An 18141-nucleotide genomic window follows, 5' to 3' on the forward strand; every position below is an offset into this window, starting at 1 on the left:
TACCGACGTCTCCCTCAGACAGGGAGGCAGTATTGGAAGCCATTCACAAGCTGTATTCCCAGCAGGTGATAATCAAGGTACCCCTCCTACAACAGGGAAAGGGGTACTATTCCACACTATTTGTGGTACCGAAGCCGGACGGCTCGGTGAGACCAATTTTAAACCTAAAATCCTTGAACACTTACATACAAAGGTTCAAATTCAAGATTGAGTCACTCAGAGCAGTGATTGCAAACCTGGAAGAAGGGGACTATATGGTGTCTCTGGACATCAAAGATGCTTACCTACATGTCCCAATTTACCCTTCTCACCAAGGGTACCTCAGGTTTGTGGTACAGAACTGTCACTATCAGTTTCAGACGCTGCCGTTTGGATTGTCCACGGCACCCCGGGTCTTTACCAAGGTAATGGCCGAAATGATGATACTCCTTCGAAGGAAGGGAGTTTTAGTTATCCCTTACTTGGACGATCTCCTGATAAGGGCAAGATCCAGGGAACAGTTGGAAGTCGGGGTAGCACTATCTCAGATAGAGCTGCGCCAGCACGGTTGGATTCTCAATATTCCAAAATCGCAGCTGATCCAGACGACACGACTTCTATTCCTAGGGATGATCCTGGACACAGTCCAGAAAAAGGTGTTTCTCCCGGAGGAGAAAGCCAGGGACTTATCCGAACTAGTCAGAAATCTCCTAAAACCAGGCCAAGTCTCAGTGCATCAATGCACAAGGGTCCTGGGAAAGATGGTGGCTTCTTACGAAGCAATCCCATTCAGCAGATTCCACGCAAGAACCTTCCAGTGGGATCTGCTAGACAAATGGTCCGGGTCGCATCTTCAGATGCATCAGCGGATACTCTTGTCACCAAGGACAAGGGTGTCTCTCCTGTGGTGGTTGCAGAGTGCTCATCTTCTAGAGGGCCGCAGATTCGGCATTGAGGACTGGGTCCTGGTGACCACGGATGCCAGCCTGAGAGGCTGGGGAGCAGTCACACAGGGAAGAAATTTCCAGGGCTTGTGGTCAAGCCTGGAGACATCACTTCACATAAATATCCTGGAGCTAAGGGCCATCTACAATGCTCTAAGCCTAGCAAGACCTCTGCTTCAAGGTCAGCCGGTGCTGATCCAGTCAGACAACATCACGGCAGTCGCCCACGTAAACAGACAGGGCGGCACAAGAAGCAGGAGGGCAATGGCAGAAGTTGCAAGGATTCTTCGCTGGGCGGAAAATCATGTGATAGCACTGTCAGCAGTGTTCATTCCGGGAGTGGACAACTGGGAAGCAGACTTCCTCAGCAGACACGACCTCCACCCGGGAGAGTGGGGACTTCACCCAGAAGTCTTCCACATGATTGTGAACCGTTGGGAAAAACCAAAGGTGGACATGATGGCGTCCCGCCTCAACAAAAAAACTAGACAGGTATTGCGCCAGGTCAAGGGACCCTCAGGCAATAGCTGTGGACGCTCTAGTAACACCGTGGGTGTACCAGTCAGTGTATGTGTTCCCTCCTCTGCCACTCATACCCAAGGTACTGAGAATCATAAGAAGGAGAGGAGTAAGGACTATACTCGTGGCTCCGGATTGGCCAAGAAGGACTTGGTACCCGGAACTTCAAGAGATGCTCACAGAGGACCCGTGGCCTCTACCTCTAAGAAGGGTCCTGCTCCAGCAGGGACCCTGTCTGTTCCAAGACTTACCGCGGCTGCGTTTGACGGCATGGCGGTTGAACGCCAGATCCTGAAGGAAAAAGGCATTCCGGATGAAGTCATCCCTACCCTGATCAAAGCCAGGAAGGATGTAACCGTACAGCATTATCACCGTATTTGGCGTAAATATGTTGCGTGGTGCGAGGCCAGGAAGGCCCCTACAGAGGAATTTCAACTGGGTCGTTTCCTGCATTTCTTGCAAACAGGACTGTCTATGGGCCTAAAATTAGGGTCCATTAAGGTTCAAATTTCGGCCCTGTCGATTTTCTTCCAGAAAGAACTGGCTTCAATTCCTGAAGTTCAGACGTTTGTCAAGGGGGTACTGCATATACAGCCTCCTTTTGTGCCTCCAGTGGCACCTTGGGATCTCAATGTAGTTTTGGGGTTCCTAAAATCACATTGGTTTGAACCACTCACCACTGTGGACTTAAAATATCTCACATGGAAAGTGGTAATGCTGTTGGCCCTGGCTTCAGCCAGGCGGGTGTCAGAATTGGCGGCTTTATCCTATAAAAGCCCTTACCTAATTTTTCATACGGACAGGGCAGAATTGAGGACTCGTCCTCAATTTCTCCCTAAGGTGGTTTCAGCGTTTCACCTGAACCAGCCTATTGTGGTACCTGCGGCTACTAGGGACTTGGAGGACTCCAAGTTGCTGGACGTAGTCAGGACCCTGAAAATATGTTTCCAGGACGGCTGGAGTCAGAAAATCTGACTCGCTGTTTATCCTGTATGCACCCAACAAGCTGGGTGCTCCTGCTTCTAAGCAGACTATTGCTCGTTGGATTTGTAGTACCATTCAGCTTGCACATTCTGTGGCAGGCCTGCCACAGCCAAAATCTGTAAAAGCCCATTCCACAAGGAAGGTGGGCTCATCTTGGGCGGCGGCCCGAGGGGTCTCGGCTTTACAACTTTGCCGAGCAGCTACTTGGTCAGGGGCAAACACGTTTGCTAAATTCTACAAATTTGATACCCTGGCTGAGGAGGACCTGGAGTTCTCTCATTCGGTGCTGCAGAGTCATCCGCACTCTCCCGCCCGTTTGGGAGCTTTGGTATAATCCCCATGGTCCTTACGGAGTTCCCAGCATCCACTAGGACGTCAGAGAAAATAAGAATTTACTTACCGATAATTCTATTTCTCGTAGTCCGTAGTGGATGCTGGGCGCCCATCCCAAGTGCGGATTGTCTGCAATACTTGTACATAGTTATTGTTACAAAAATCGGGTTATTATTGTTGTGAGCCATCTTTTCAGAGGCTCCTCTGTTATCATGCTGTTAACTGGGTTCAGATCACAGGTTGTACGGTGTGATTGGTGTGGCTGGTATGAGTCTTACCCGGGATTCAAAATCCTTCCTTATTGTGTACGCTCGTCCGGGCACAGTATCCTAACTGAGGCTTGGAGGAGGGTCATAGGGGGAGGAGCCAGTGCACACCAGGTAGTCCTAAAGCTTTACTTTTGTGCCCAGTCTCCTGCGGAGCCGCTAATCCCCATGGTCCTTACGGAGTTCCCAGCATCCACTACGGACTACGAGAAATAGAATTATCGGTAAGTAAATTCTTATTATTTGCTTGTTTGCTTTTCATTGTAATGTGTTGACTACCTCCATCATTTTACGAGCTACCACATTGTTTAAGTGCCTGTTTTGAAGTCCAAAGATTTAGTTCAAATCTTTATTTTGTTTTGTTACAATTATTTTCACAGCTTTTTTTCTGCTGCGGGGTACAGTGGGCTCCACAAGGATAGATATTGGGGTGTAGAGTAGGATCTTGATCCGAAGCACCAACAGGCTCAAAAGCTTTGACCTTCTTCCCAAGATGCATAGCGCTGCCTCCTATATCACTGCGCCTCCGTGCACAGGAGCTCAGTTTGTAGTTGGTGCTTGCAGTGCAAGCATGTAACAGGAAGAGCTGCTCACAGCAGCTCTAGAAAAAAGCTTTTTCTGAGGAAAAAAGACTACAAGGGCTGCAGCAAAGGCACAGATTGTGTTAGATGTCAGTAGACATCACCTGCTGCAGCTCCATCTCTCCCCCAGCGGCGCTGTACACTCCCGCGCCCTGGTTGCTGGGTACCTACAGCAGGAGGGTCCGGTTTTTTTCAAAGTCAGTCACACACGGCTGGGACTCTCCGGCATCGCGTGGCCGCACTTCGGGAGGAGGTAAATGGGTCCCGCTCGTGGGACCCGCACTTTATCGCGATCCGGCGCGGCCGGTGGACACTGTGGCAGTACAGGCGATCCCACTAGATCACCAGGGCATGGGTGCAGGTCAGGTTTTCTCTCTAAACCTTTTTACAAGTAGCCCGCAGTACCTGGTGGTTTTGCCAGCAGAGGGGATAAGGCTTAGACCTGGAGCCCCTCCCCCAGCCCCAGGGCGCCATTTCCAGTAAATGTTCCCGACCTGGAGCTGCATATCTGTCTCTCCCTCACTCCCTGTCAGTGTTTGGGCGCCATTTCCCCAGCTACACTGTTCCTGGGACTGCTTGGGCAAATCCTCCTTTGTAAACCAGCCTGGTTGTCAGCGCTGTGATTTCTCTTACGTCCAAGAGGATGCTGGGGACTCCGTAAGGACCATGGGGTATAGACGGGCTCCGCAGGAGACATGGGCACTCTAAAGAACTTTTAGTATGGGTGTGCACTGGCTCCTCCCTCTATGCCCCTCCTCCAGACCTCAGTTAGATTCTGTGCCCAGAGGAGAATGGGTGTACTACAGGGGAGCTCTACTGAGTTTCTCTGATAAAGAATTTTGTTAGGTTTTTTATTTTCAGGGAGCACTGCTGGCAACAGGCTCCCTGCATCGTGGGACTGAGTAGAGAGAAGCACACCTACTTAGATGATAGGCTCTGCTTCTTAGGCTACTGGACACCATTAGCTCCAGAGGGATCGGAACGCAGGTCTCCCCCTGCCGTTCGTCTCAGAGCCGCGCCACCGTCCTCCTTGCAGAGCCAGAAGATAGAAGCCGGGTGAGTATAAGAAGAAAGAAGACTTCTAAGGCGGCAGAAGACTTCAGATCTTCACTGCGCGCCATTGCTCCCACACGTTACACACACTGACAGGCACTGATGGGTGCAGGGCGCAGGGGGGGCGCCCTGGGCAGCAATATAAACTTCTGTTTTGGCATTTTTCACATATGTGCTGCGGAGTCAGTAGATATGTACATCCCCCGCCATTAATTGTAATTTTGAGCGGGACCGAAGCTCGCCACTAGAGGGGGCGGAGCTTGGTCTCACAGCACTAACCAGCGCCATTTTCTCCACAGTGATCTGAAGAGCAGCTGGCTCCCCGGACTCTCCCCTGCAGATCGGTGACACAGGGCTGAAAGAGAGGGGGGGGGGGCACATTTAGGCGCAGTGAGTGTATTACACTGTTAATATATATAAAAGCGCTATGTCTGGGAATCGTTTCCAGTGTCAATTGGCGCTGGGTGTGTGCTGGCATACTCTCTCTCTGTCTCTCCAAAGGGCCTTGTTGGGGAACTGTCCCCTTATAGATATATCCCTGTGTGTGTGTACGGGTGTCAGTACGCATGTGTCTGCATGTCTGAAGCGGAAGGCTCATCCAAGGAGGAAGTGGAGCAGATGATTGTGGTGTCTCCATCGGCAACGCCGACTCATGATTGGTATGATATGTGGAATATTTTAAATGCTAATGTGACCTTATTACATAAGAGAATGGACAAAGCTGAGTCCAGGGAAACAGCAGGGAGTCAATCCGCAGATTTGACTGGGTCACAGGGCCCGTCAGGGTCTCAAAAGCGTCCCCTATCACAAATAGCAGACACTGATACCGACACGGATTCTGACTCCAGTGTCGACTATGATGAGGCAAGGTTACACCCTAAGGTGGCCAAAAGTATTCATTATATGATTATGGCAATAAAAGATGTTTTGCATATCACGGATGACCCCTCTATCCCTGACACGAGGGTACACATGTTTAAGGGAAAGAAACCTGAGGTAACGTTTCCTCCATCTCATGAACTGAACAAATTATTTGAAAAAGCTTGGGAAACTCCAGACAAAAAACTGCAGATTCCCAAGAGGATTCTTATGGCGTATCCTTTCCCTGCAAAGGACAGGATACGGTGGGAATCCTCGCCCAGGGTGGACAAGGCTTTAACGCGTCTGTCCAAGAAGGTGGCGCTACCGTCTCGAGACACCGTGGCCTTTAAGGATCCTGCGGATCGTAGACAGGAAACTACCTTAAAGTCTATTTATGCATATACGGGTGTTTTACTCAGACCGGCAATAGCATCGGCATGGGTTTGTAGCGCTGTTGCAGCATGGACAGATACCTTGTTGACTGACATGGATACCCTGGACAAGGATACCATTGTACTGACTTTAGGTCACATTAAAGACGCAGTCCTATAGATGAGAGACGCTCAAAGAGACGTAGGGCTGCTTGGGTCCAGAGCCAACGCCATGGCTGTTTAGGCAAGACGAGCTCTGTGGACCTGCCAATGGTCGGGTGATGCCGACTCAAAGAAGCATATGGAGGTTTTACCTTACAAGGGTGAAGTTTTGTTTGGGGATGGTCTCGCGGACCTGGTTTCCACAGCTACCGCGGGTAAATCTACATTTTTGCCTTTTGTTCCCCCAAAGCAAAAAAAAAACCCCACAATATCAGATGCAGTCCTTTCGGTCGCATAAGTCCAGAAGAGGTTGGGGATCCTCTTTCCTCGCTAGAGGTAAGAGAACACCTGCTTCAGCTAGTTCCCAGGAGCAGAAGTCCCCCGGCTTCTGCTAAATCCACCGCATGACGCTGGGGCTCCACGGAGCGAGTCCGCACCGGTGGGGGCACGTCTTCGACTCTTCAGCCAGGTCTGGGTTCTATCAGACCTGGATCCTTGGGCATTGGAAATTGTATCCCAAGGTTACAAACTGGAGTTCGAAGAGGTGCCCCCTCGACGACTTTTCAAGTCGGCCTTGCCAACCTCTTCCCCGGAGAGGGAAGTGGTATTAGATGCAATTCAAAAGCTGTGTCAACAGCAAGTGATTGTGGTCCCGAAACCTGATAGTTCGGTCAGACCCATTTTGAATCTAAAATCCCTGAACCTATACTGGAAAAAGTTCAAATTCAGGATGGAATCACTCCGGGCTGTGATATCCAGTCTGGAAGCAGGGGATTTTATGGTGTCGCTGGACGTGAAGGATGCCTACCTTCATGTCCCCATATTTCCTCTTCATCAGGAATACCTGCGTTTCGGGGTACAGGACTGTCATTACCAGTTTCAGACGTTGCCGTTTGGGCTTTCCACGGCCCCGAGAATTTTCACCAAAGTAATGGCGGAAATGATGGTGCTCCTGCGCAAGCAGGGAGTCACAATTATCCCGTACTTGGACGATATCCTGATAAAGGCGAGATCAAGAGATCAATTGCTGAAAAGCGGTTCGCTCTCCCTGAGAGTGTTACATCAACACTGTTGGATTTTCAATCTGCCAAAGTCACAGTTGATTCCAACGACTCGAATATCTTTCCTAGGCATGATCCTAGACACGGAACAGAAGAGGGTTTTTCTACCAATAGAAAAAGCCCAGGACCTCCAAAACATGGTCAGGGACCTGCTAAAACCAAAAAGAGTGTGTTCATCAATGCACTCGAGTTCTGGGTAAAATGGTGGCAGCCTACGAGGCCATCCCCTTCGGCAGGTTCCATGCGAGGACGTTTCAGTGGGACCTTCTGGACAAATGGTCGGGGTTCCATCTACACCTACATCAAAAGATAAGCCTGTCCCCTAGGGCCAGGGTGTCTTTCCTGTGGTGGCTGCAGAGTGCTCACCTTCTAGAGGGTCACAGGTTCGGCATTCAAGACTGGATTCTGGTGACCACGGACGCGAGCCTCCGAGGATGGGGAGCAGTCACAAAAGGAAGACATTTTCAGGGACTATGGTCAAGCCAGGAGGCTTGTCTACACATCAACATGCTGGAATTGAGGGCCAAATACAATGGCCTACGACAAGCAGAGTATCTTCTTCGCGACCTAACGGTTCTGATTCAATCAGACAACGTCACAGCCGTGGCTCATGTAAACCACCAAGTCGTCACGATCTCCAACCAGGGAAGTCCGCTTCCCAGTTGTCCACACCCTGAATGAAGATTGCTGACATTGCTCTTGCATTTCTTTCCGCCCAGAGAAGTATCTTTGACACCTCCCGCGTGCAGGCTCTGCTTTTTGTTCCTCCTTGTCGATTGAGATACGCCACCGCTGTTGCGTTGTCCAATTGTACCTGGATCGCTTGATCCCTGAACAAAGGAGAGGCCTGAAGCAGAGCATCACCCGACGTTCCAGAATGTTGATCGGATGGAGGACTTCATGGGCTGACCACGGAACTGTGCCCCATCCCTGTAGACTCGCATCCGTTGTGAGGAGGGTCCACTCCTGAATCCCGAAACTCCGGCCTTCCAGGAGATTAGAGGACTGTAGCCACCACAGGAGGGAAATCCTGGCCTGAGGTGACAGCTGAATCATCCGGTGCATCTGCATATGTGATCCGGACCACTTGCTCAGGAGATCCATCTGAAATGTTCTGGCATGGAACCTCCCATACTGGATTGCCTCGTGTGAGGCGACTATCTTTCCCAACAATCTTATGCAAAGATGGATGGACACTCGAGTAGGTCGGAGCACCATGCAGACCATCTCCTGAAGTGTTTTTGCCTTGCCTTCTGGAAGGAACACTTTTTGGGCCACAGTATCCAGCAACATTTCCAGGAACAGGAGCCTCTGAGTTGGTTCCAGGTGGGATTTCTGCAAGTTGAGGAGCAACCCATGGCGTGACAGAAGATAAACAGTGCGGTCGATGTGGAGCAATAAAAGCTTCCTGGATTTTACTTTTATCAGATGATCGTTCAGGTAAGGGACAACATTAACCCGCTGGACTCTGAGTTGGAACATCACCTCCGCCATCACCTTCGTGAATACCCTCGGGGCTGTGGACAGGTCGAAGGGCAGTGCCTGGAATTGGAAGTGATCGTCCAGCAGGGCAAACAGCAGGTACGCCTGATGAGGCGGCCAAATCGGAATATGGAGGTAGACGTCCTTGATATCCTAGAAGACCATGAATTCCCGTTCCTCAAATCCAAATCGCAGGGATTTCATCTAGTACTTGAACACCTTCAAATAAGGATTCAAGGATTTGAGATTTAAAATGGGCCTTACCGAACCGTCTGGTTTCGGTACCACAAATAGGTTGTAGTAAAACTCCTTGTCGTATTGCGGAATTGGAACTGGTACAACAAAGTGGATGGCCTGTTGCAACGTAACTTGCATATTCTCCAAAGCTGGTAAGCTTGATTTGAAAAATCGTTGGGGAGGTGTACTATCTATCTCCAGCTTGTAGCCTTGAGAAACGAGATTTCTGACCCAGGTATCCTGGCAGGAAGTCTCCCAGACGCGGCTGAAGTGACGCAGTTGAGCTCCCACCTCAAGATCCCCTCGGGGTGGGTGGGCACCGTCATGCTGAGGCCTTAGTGGAAGCAGAACCAGTGGTCTGTTCCTGAGAGCTGGTGCTTGCAGGCTTTCTGGACTTGCCTCTGGGGCCTCTAGTCACATTGGAGGCACCTCTGGCCTTGGATCGAAATCTGTGAGAACGAAACGACTGGACAGACTGCCCCGGATAGGAACGTATCGCCGGCGGGGCCCCAGAGGGGAGAAACGTGGATTTCCCAGCCGTAACTTTGGAAATCCAGGTATCCAATTCAACTCCAAAGAGCCATTCCACACTACATTTGGATTCTGCGTCCGCAATCCACTGACGCAACCATAAGGCCCTGCGAGCCAACACTGCCATGGCAGAAGTCCTAGCATTAAAGTTTCCAATCTCCTTGAGCGAATCACAGAGGTGTCCTGAATGTGTTTTAGGAGGGTTACCACAGTAACTAAGGGCATATCCCCTGAGAGGCCCCCCTGAATTTGAGTGGCCCAGGAATGAATGGCATGGGTCATCTAGCAGCCTGCAATGACTGGCCTTTGTGGTATACCTGCTGCTGTGTATATAGACTTTAGTGTAGTCTCTATCTTCCTATCCCTAGGATCCTTCATGGTAAAGGAGCCAGGGGCAGGCAGCACCGCCTTTTTAGACAGGCAAGAGACTGATACATCCACCCCAGGGGATTTCTCCCAAAATTTTCTGCCGTCAGGAGAAAAAACTTTTTGGACACTTGGCATTTTTTGTCTGGATTTTTCCAAGCCTGCTTGAATAGGTCATCTAACTCTGTAGAGTCAGGAAAAGTGACGTTAGGCTTGTTTTGTATAAAGAAAAACGACTGCTGTGACGCAGTGTCCTCCAGAGGGAGCTTTAACACGTCCCATGTAGCCAGAATTAGGGGTTCAGTACCCTGAGCAGAATCAGAATCCCCACTAACGGGATCCAGGTCATCTCCATCCTCCTGTATATCATCATCTGTATCGGAGAGTAGAGCGGGTAACTCAGCTTTCTGTGGACCTGCATGAGAGAGGGAGGGCTGTGCATCTGCCCTAGCAGCTAAATCTGCATCAGCTTGTTGTAGTAGCTGAGTCTTCACATTATCAGTGAGCTAGGATGACGTATCTGACATCCTAGTTTTTAAGAGACCCTAGCCAGTAGGGCTCTGGACCCGCTCCCCCAGTCCCTTCACTGATTTGTGAAGATTGGCTGCATTGTTCACATGAAACAGTCAGTAGATGATGAGAGAATCTGGTGTGACATACACTGCATAGTTTGTGTTTACCCATGTTTCACAGTAAGCACAACAACAGACACGCACAGTGATATTGCAAGCCTTCCCTACTGTATGTGAGAGGACACTAGGCAACCCTGAGCTGTACAGCCCCAGTGAGGCTGTCGGCTCACTATATTACAGTAAACACTAACCGTTTCTGTCCTAAATAGGACCCAGGTGGTGTACACAAGTGGCTCTCCCCCTTTGCTGCGCCCTTTACCAGATATCCAGTGTGGCTAAGGACTCAGGAAGAGCTGTGTGTGCTGTCTGTGGCTGCAGTAAGCAGAGGAAGGCGCCAAAATACCCCAGGTCCCGCTCTGATGTAGCTCCGCCCCCTCCAATGGCGCCGGAGTTACACTAATATATTTTACTGGCAAAGTCTTCTTTTAGCTGAAAACACCACAACAAGTTCTAGTCGAGCGTTTTTTGTGCCAGTTCCACACGGAGGATCTTAGCGGGACCCCTCCGGGAGGGTCCTGTACGCCGCGCCCGTGGTCAGACACACTTTGAACTGTGGGACCCCCCTCGCGGGTCCCCGGTGTGTTCTCACCACCGATGTCACCTTCAGGCAGCGTTAGTGGTGTGTGGCGTGCTGCAGCTGTCACAGCCAAGGCGCAGTGCCCCACTGAACAACAACCCCTCAGGACGGTGGTCCTGCAGCGGGGAAGCGGCTCTGCACCTCCTAAGGCCGGTGACCCCGCCCCGCTTTCCCCCTAACTCCTATGGTGCAGGTATGTTGTTGCACAGACAGCATACCGAAAATAACAAACAGAAAAAAGAAATTGAAGAAAACTCTGGAGCTCAGAGATGTGCATCCTCTCCTGAGGGCACTTTTTTCTAAACTGCCTGTGGGAGGGGGCATAGAGGGGAGGAGCCAGCACACCCAGTTAAACAAATTTAAAGTGTACTGTCTCCTTTGGACCCCGTCTATACCCCATTGTACTAGATTCCCCCAATATCCCTTATGGATGCTAGAGAAAAGGATTTACCGGTAGGTAATTAAAATCCTATTTTCCCACATTTCTGCTTACCACGTCAGGAGGCTGCAAGCAGAAATGTGTGCGCCCCCGGCACTCGCACCAGATCGAAGAAGCAACTAAACTGCTCCGTTGGACGCCCATTCTCTAGCACTTGTGGCTTTAAGAGTTTATTACATGGTTTCATATTTAGTAATGCAACATTTAATCATCGTATATAGGGGGTCATTCCGAGTTGTTCGCTCGTTATTTTTTTCTCGCAACGGAGCGATTAGTCGCTAATGCGCATGCGCAATGTCCGCAGTGCGACTGCGCAAAGTAAATTTGCTATGCAGTTAGGTATTTTACTCACGGCATTACAAGGTTTTTTCTTCGTTCTGGTGATCGTAATGTGATTGACAGGAAGTGGGTGTTTCTGGGCGGAAACTGGCCGTTTCATGGGTGTGTGCGAAAAAACGCTACCGTTTCTGGGAAAAACGCGGGAGTGGCTGGAGAAACGGAGGAGTGTCTGGGCGAACGCTGGGTGTGTATGTGACGTCAAACCAGGAAAGACACTGACTGAACTGATCGCAGATGCCGAGTAAGTGTGGAGCTACTCAGAAACTGCTAAGAAGTGTCTATTCGCAATTCTGCTAATCTTTCGTTCGCAATTTTGATAAGCTAAGATTCACTCCCAGTAGGCGGTGGCTTAGCGTGTGCAAAGCTGCTAAAAGCAGCTTGCGAGCGAACAACTCGGAATGACCTCCATAGTTGTATTGGTACATGAAGGTGGTTACAGGCTTTTACTCAATTTTACACAGCTCGTAATGTGTAGTGTCTCTAGTTTTTTCCATATAAGTGCTAGCGCTTTTTTGCTGTATGTCTGTCGATAGTGGGGAGGCACTATTCCTGCTCACTTGTACAAGCTGCTTTTCAGACACACCATTGTGCTGCAAACACATTTTATTTTTCCTTTTTAACTTCGTTTGTTTCATTTATTGAATGTAATTTTCACATATGTATGTTTAAACATCTGGGCTCAGTCACTGTATGAAAATCCAAAGCAGATACTTTTCAGTAATCAACTACACATGCCCTTGTTAGCAGTCTGGAAAGCAAAGCCTTCTATACTTGTTGACTAGTGCTGAGTTGTACTTGTAAGCTGTCTGCTTCAGATAACACACTCTGCTATCCATTTTTTTCTTTCAGCATGTGTGTGTGTCTATTTCTACCCGCATGAATCGGGGTGCTGCACGTCTGCCTGCTATCCAGCACATGAGGCTGCCATTATATCTGCTGTAGCCTGTAAAGCCCTGCTTCCCCATTTGTATTTTTTTTTTTTTCATCTTCTCCCCTTCTTTTAGATGGTCCTTAGCTATGCTGTTCTCTGCATTGTGTGGCATTGTCACCTGGTGGATTGTAAGTGGCTCCCCTCTACCCTTCGTGCTATTCTGTCTTGATGGTTTAAGAATATAATAGGCTTGAGGATCATGACACATGGCCAGTGTAAGTGTCCCATTCTGTTATGTGTCTTGTGTGTCAAGTGCATGGGCTGTGTCTACTGCTTTCCCCTGATGAGCTGCATTCACTTCTGTTCCGATTATTTAGTCCGCTTTCATAGACTCTCTTTTTGATTACTTCTTATAATGGAGATTTCTGTACTTTCTGTATTTTTTGCGATTTGTTTTGTTGGTGACGTTTTGAAGACCGTTGATTGCAAAGTTGATTAATTTGCCTATATTTGAATTGGTAATACTTGTAGCATCCTGATGATTCAGATATATCCAATGCACATGGCTAAATAGACCGTAATGTTTATCTGTTATGGAGCTGATGGAGAGCAGGATAACACCTGTTTAATGGGAAATACAAACTTCCAAAATGCATATCCATATGTACATACACAAGCATTTCACACTTTGAGAGGGGCATTGGCAAGTAAGCACAGTAAACCTTTGCAATGTAGAAGGGTTTAGAACAGTGAAATGACATGCCCAAGTCCACTAACTGATTGGTTGTATGTGATGCGACCACGCTAGGCAAATGGTTAAGGCTGTTAAGTAGAGTCTACTTTTCATATTCTTGCTACTCCAAAACTCACCAGTGGCGTTTATATATGTTAAATGCCTGCTAATTATAATGATTGGGGGGGGTCCATGGTTTTACTGTGGTACTGAAAATGCAGTGACATAACCTGTAAATATAGGAGTCCTATATGCAATATGGAAGCTAGAAAATGTGGGTCTAATTAGCACAATCTGAAGTGCTACCATTCTTGGGAAACTTTATTTCTCTAACGTCCTAGTGGATGCTGGGGACTCCGTAAGGACCATGGGAAATAGCGGGCTCCGCAGGAGACTGGGCACTCTAAAGAAAGATTTAATACTATCTGGTGTGCACTGGCTCCTCCCTCTATGCCCCTTTTCCAGACCTCAGTTAGAATCTGTGCCCGGCCGAGCTGGGTGCTCCTAGTGGGCTCTCCTGAGCTTGCTAGATAAGAAAGTATTTTGTTAGGTTTTTTGTTTTCAGAGAGCTTCTGCTGGCAACAGACTCTCTGCTACGAGGGACTGAGGGGAGAGAAGCAAACCTACTCACGGCAGCTAGGTAGCGCTTCTTAGGCTACTGGACACCATTCGCTCCAGAGGGATCGAACACAGGTACCTAACCTTGATCGTCCGTTCCCGGAGCCGCGCCGCCGTCCCCCTCGCAGAGCCAGAAGAACAGAAGCATGAAGACATCGAAATCGGCGGCTGAAGACTCCTGTCTTCACTTAAGGTAGCGCACAGCACTGCAGCTGTGCGCCATTGCTCCCACAGCACACCGCACACGCCGGTCACTGTAGGGCGCAGGGGGGGGGGGGGGGCGGCGCCCTGGGCAGCAATTAAATACCTTTTTTGGCAAAAAGAGACAAATATACAGTCTGGGACTGTATATATGCCAGAGCCCCCGCCATTTTTTATACATTTAAGCGGGACAGAAGCCCGCCGCTGAGGGGGCGGGGCCTTCTTCCTCAGCACACCAGCGCCATTTTCTCTTCACAGCTCCGCTGGAAGGACGCTCCCCAGGCTCTCCCCTGCAGTATTCAGGTGCATCAGAGGGTAAAAAAGAGAGGGGGGCACATAAATTTAGGCGCAGTATATATACATATATTAACAGCAGCTACAGGGTAAACACTAAGGTACTGTGTAATCCCTGGGTTATATAGCGCTGGGGTGTGTGCTGGTATACTCTCTCTCTGTCTCCCCAAAAGCCTTTTGTGGGGTCCTGTCCTCAGTCAGAGCATTCCCTGTGTGTGTGCTGTGTGTCGGTACGCCTGTGTCGACATGTTTGATGAGGAAGGATACGTGGAGGCAGAACAAGTGCAACTGAGTGTGGTGTCGCCGCCGACACCTGATTGGATGGATATGTGGAAGGTGTTAAATGATAATGTAAACTCCTGGCATAACAAGTTGGATAAAACTGTAACCGGGGGACAGGCAGGGTCTCAACCCATGCCTGCTCCTGCAGCGCAGAGGCCCTCAGGGTCCCAAAAGCGCACACTATCCCAGATAGTTGACACAGATGTCGACACGGAGTCTGACTCCAGTGTTGATGACGATGAGGCAAAGTTGCAGCCTAAAATGACTAAAGCCATCCGCTACATCATTGTAGCTATGAAGGATGTATTACACATTTCTCTGACGTCCTAGTGGATGCTGGGGACTCCGTCAGGACCATGGAGAATAGCGGCTCCGCAGGAGACAGGGCACAAAATTTAAAAGTTTGACCACTAGGTGGTGTGTACTGGCTCCTCCCCCTATGACCCTCCTCCAAGCCTCAGTTAGGTTTTTGTGCCCGTCCGAGCAGGGTGCAATCTAGGTGGCTCTCATAAAGAGCTGCTTAGAGTAAAAGTTTTGATAGTTTTATTATTTTCAGTGAGTCCTGCTGGCAACAGGCTCACTGCAACGAGGGACCTAGGGGAGAAGAAGTGAACTCACCTGCGTGCAGGATGGATTTGCTTCTTAGGCTACTGGACACTAGCTCCAGAGGGACGATCACAGGTACAGCCTGGATGGGTCACCGGAGCCGCGCCGCCGACCCCCTTGCAGATGCCGAAGTAAGAAGAGGTCCAGAAACCGGCGGTTGAAGGCTTTTCAGTCTTCATGAGGTAGCGCACAGCACTGCAGCTGTGCGCCATTGCGCTCAGGCACACTTCACACCGGCGGTCACTGAGGGTGCAGGGCGCTGGGGGGGGGCGCCCTGGGCAGCAATGTTAATACCTTTCTGGCTAAAAAGAATACATCACATATCATCCATGAGGCTATATGGATGTATTTCAACCCTGCCAGGTCTCAGAAAAACCGGGAGAACAGCTCCGCTGCTAGGAAGGCTCCCAGGCTCTCCCCTGCACTGCACTACAGAAACAGGGTAAAAAAACAGAGAGGGGGGGCATTTTTTGGCGATTTTATATATATTTAAGCAGCTATAAGGAAACAACACTTATATAAGGTTGTTCCTATATAATTATAGCGCTTTGGTGTGTGCTGGCAAACTCTCCCTCTGTCTCCCCAAAGGGCTAGTGGGGTCCTGTCTTCTATCAGAGCATTCCCTGTGTGTCTGCTGTGTGTCGGTACGTGTGTGTCGACATGTATGAGGACGATGTTGGTGTGGAGGCGGAGCAATTGCCGGTAATGGTGATGTCACCCCCTAGGGAGTCGACACCGGAATGGATGGCTTTGTTTATGGAATTACGTGATAATGTCAGCACGCTGCAAAAGTCGGTTGACGACATGAGACGACCGGCAAACCAGTTAGTACCTGTACAGGCGTCTCAAACACCGTCGGGGGCTGTAAAACGCCCTTTGCCTCAGTCGGTCGACACAGACCCAGACACGGACACCGAATCTAGTGTCGACGGTGAAGAAACGAACGTATTTTCCAGTAGGGCCACACGTTATATGATCACGGCAATGAAGGAGGCTTTGCATATCTCTGATACTGCAAGTACCACAAAAAGGGGTATTATGTGGGGTCTGAAAAAACTACCTGTAGTTTTTCCTGAATCAGAGGAATTGAATGACGTGTGTGATGAAGCGTGGGTTACCCCTGATAAAAAACTGCTAATTTCAAAGAAGTTATTGGCGTTATACCCTTTCCCGCCAGAGGTTAGGGCGCGCTGGGAAACACCCCCTAGGGTGGACAAGGCGCTCACACGTTTATCCAAACAAGTGGCGTTACCGTCTCCTGATACGGCCGCCCTCAAGGATCCAGCTGATAGGAGGCTGGAAAATACTCTAAAAAGTATATACACACATACTGGTGTTATACTGCGACCAGCAATCGCCTCAGCCTGGATGTGCAGTGCTGGGGTGGCTTGGTCGGATTCCCTGACTGAAAATATTGATACCCTGGATAGGGACAGTATTTTATTGACTATAGAGCAATTAAAGGATGCATTCCTTTATATGCGAGATGCACAGAGGGATATCTGCACTCTGGCATCAAGAGTAAGTGCGATGTCCATATCTGCCAGAAGAAGTCTATGGACACGACAGTGGTCAGGTGATGCGGATTCCAAACGGCATATGGAAGTATTGCCGTATAAAGGGGAGGAATTATTTGGGGTCGGTCTATCGGATTTGGTAGCCACGGCAACAGCCGGGAAGTCCACCTTTTTACCTCAAGTCCCCTCCCAGCAGAAAAAGACGCAGTCTTTTCAGCCGCAGTCCTTTCGTTCCTATAAGAACAAGCGAGCAAAAGGACATTCATATTTGCCCCGAGGCAAAGGAAAGGGTAAGAGACTGCAGCAAGCAGCCCCTTCCCAGGAGCAGAAGTCCTCCCCGGCTTCTGCAAAGGCCTCAGCATGACGCTGGGACCTTACAAGCGGACTCAGGGGCGGTGGGGGGTCGCCTCAAGAATTTCAGCGCACAGTGGGCTCACTCGCAGGTGGACCCCTGGATCCTGCAGGTAGTATCTCAGGGTTACAGGTTGGAATTCGAGAAGTCTCCCCCTCGCCGGTTCCTAAAATCTGCTTTGCCAACGTCTCCCTCAGACAGGGCGACGGTATTGGAAGCCATTCACAAGCTGTATTCTCAGCAGGTGATAATCAAGGTACCCCTTCTACAACAGGGAAAGGGGTATTACTCCACGCTATTTGTGGTACCGAAGCCGGACGGCTCGGTAAGACCTATTCTAAATCTGAAATCTCTGAACCTGTACATACAAAGATTCAAGTTCAAGATGGAGTCACTCAGAGCAGTGATAGCGAATCTGGAAGAAGGGGATTTTATGGTGTCCTTGGACATCAAGGATGCTTACCTTCATGTCCCAATTTGCCCTTCACACCAAGGGTACCTCAGGTTCGTGGTACAAAACTGTCATTATCAGTTTCAGACGCTGCCGTTTGGATTGTCCACGGCACCCAGGGTCTTTACCAAGGTAATGGCCGAAATGATGATCCTTCTTCGAAGAGAAGGCGTATTAATTATCCCTTACTTGGACGATCTCCTGATAAGGGCAAGATCCAGAGAACAGCTGGAGGTCGGAGTAGCACTAACTCAAGTAGTGCTCCAACAGCACGGGTGGATTCTGAATTTTCCAAAATCCCAACTGATCCCGACGACACGTCTGCTGTTCCTAGGGATGATTCTGGACACTGTTCAGAAAAAGGTATTTCTTCCGGAGGAGAAAGCCAGGGAGTTATCCGAATTTGTCAGGAACCTCCTAAAACCAGGGACAGTGTCTGTGCATCAATGCACAAGAGTCCTGGGAAAAATGGTGGCTTCTTACGAAGCGATTCCATTCG

General features: G+C 49.5%; 1 protein-coding gene across 7 annotated transcripts in view; it reads left to right on the top strand.

The window, feature by feature from the left end:
• Positions 1-18141, top strand: part of CDC14B (cell division cycle 14B) — a 358395-nt gene that overhangs the window by 290391 nt on the left and 49863 nt on the right. The window contains exon 13 of one of the 7 annotated variants that reach the window (XM_063913731.1): positions 12722-12863. The exons of the other annotated variants lie outside the window; for them this stretch is intronic. Coding sequence (XP_063769801.1) covers positions 12722-12833 — 112 coding nt within the window. The 3' untranslated portion in view covers positions 12834-12863. The remainder of the gene's footprint in view (positions 1-12721; positions 12864-18141) is intronic. 7 annotated transcript variants of the gene reach the window in all.

This window comes from Pseudophryne corroboree, chromosome 1 (assembly GCF_028390025.1).
Source record: "Pseudophryne corroboree isolate aPseCor3 chromosome 1, aPseCor3.hap2, whole genome shotgun sequence".
NCBI classification, from domain to species: Eukaryota; Metazoa; Chordata; class Amphibia; order Anura; family Myobatrachidae; genus Pseudophryne; species Pseudophryne corroboree.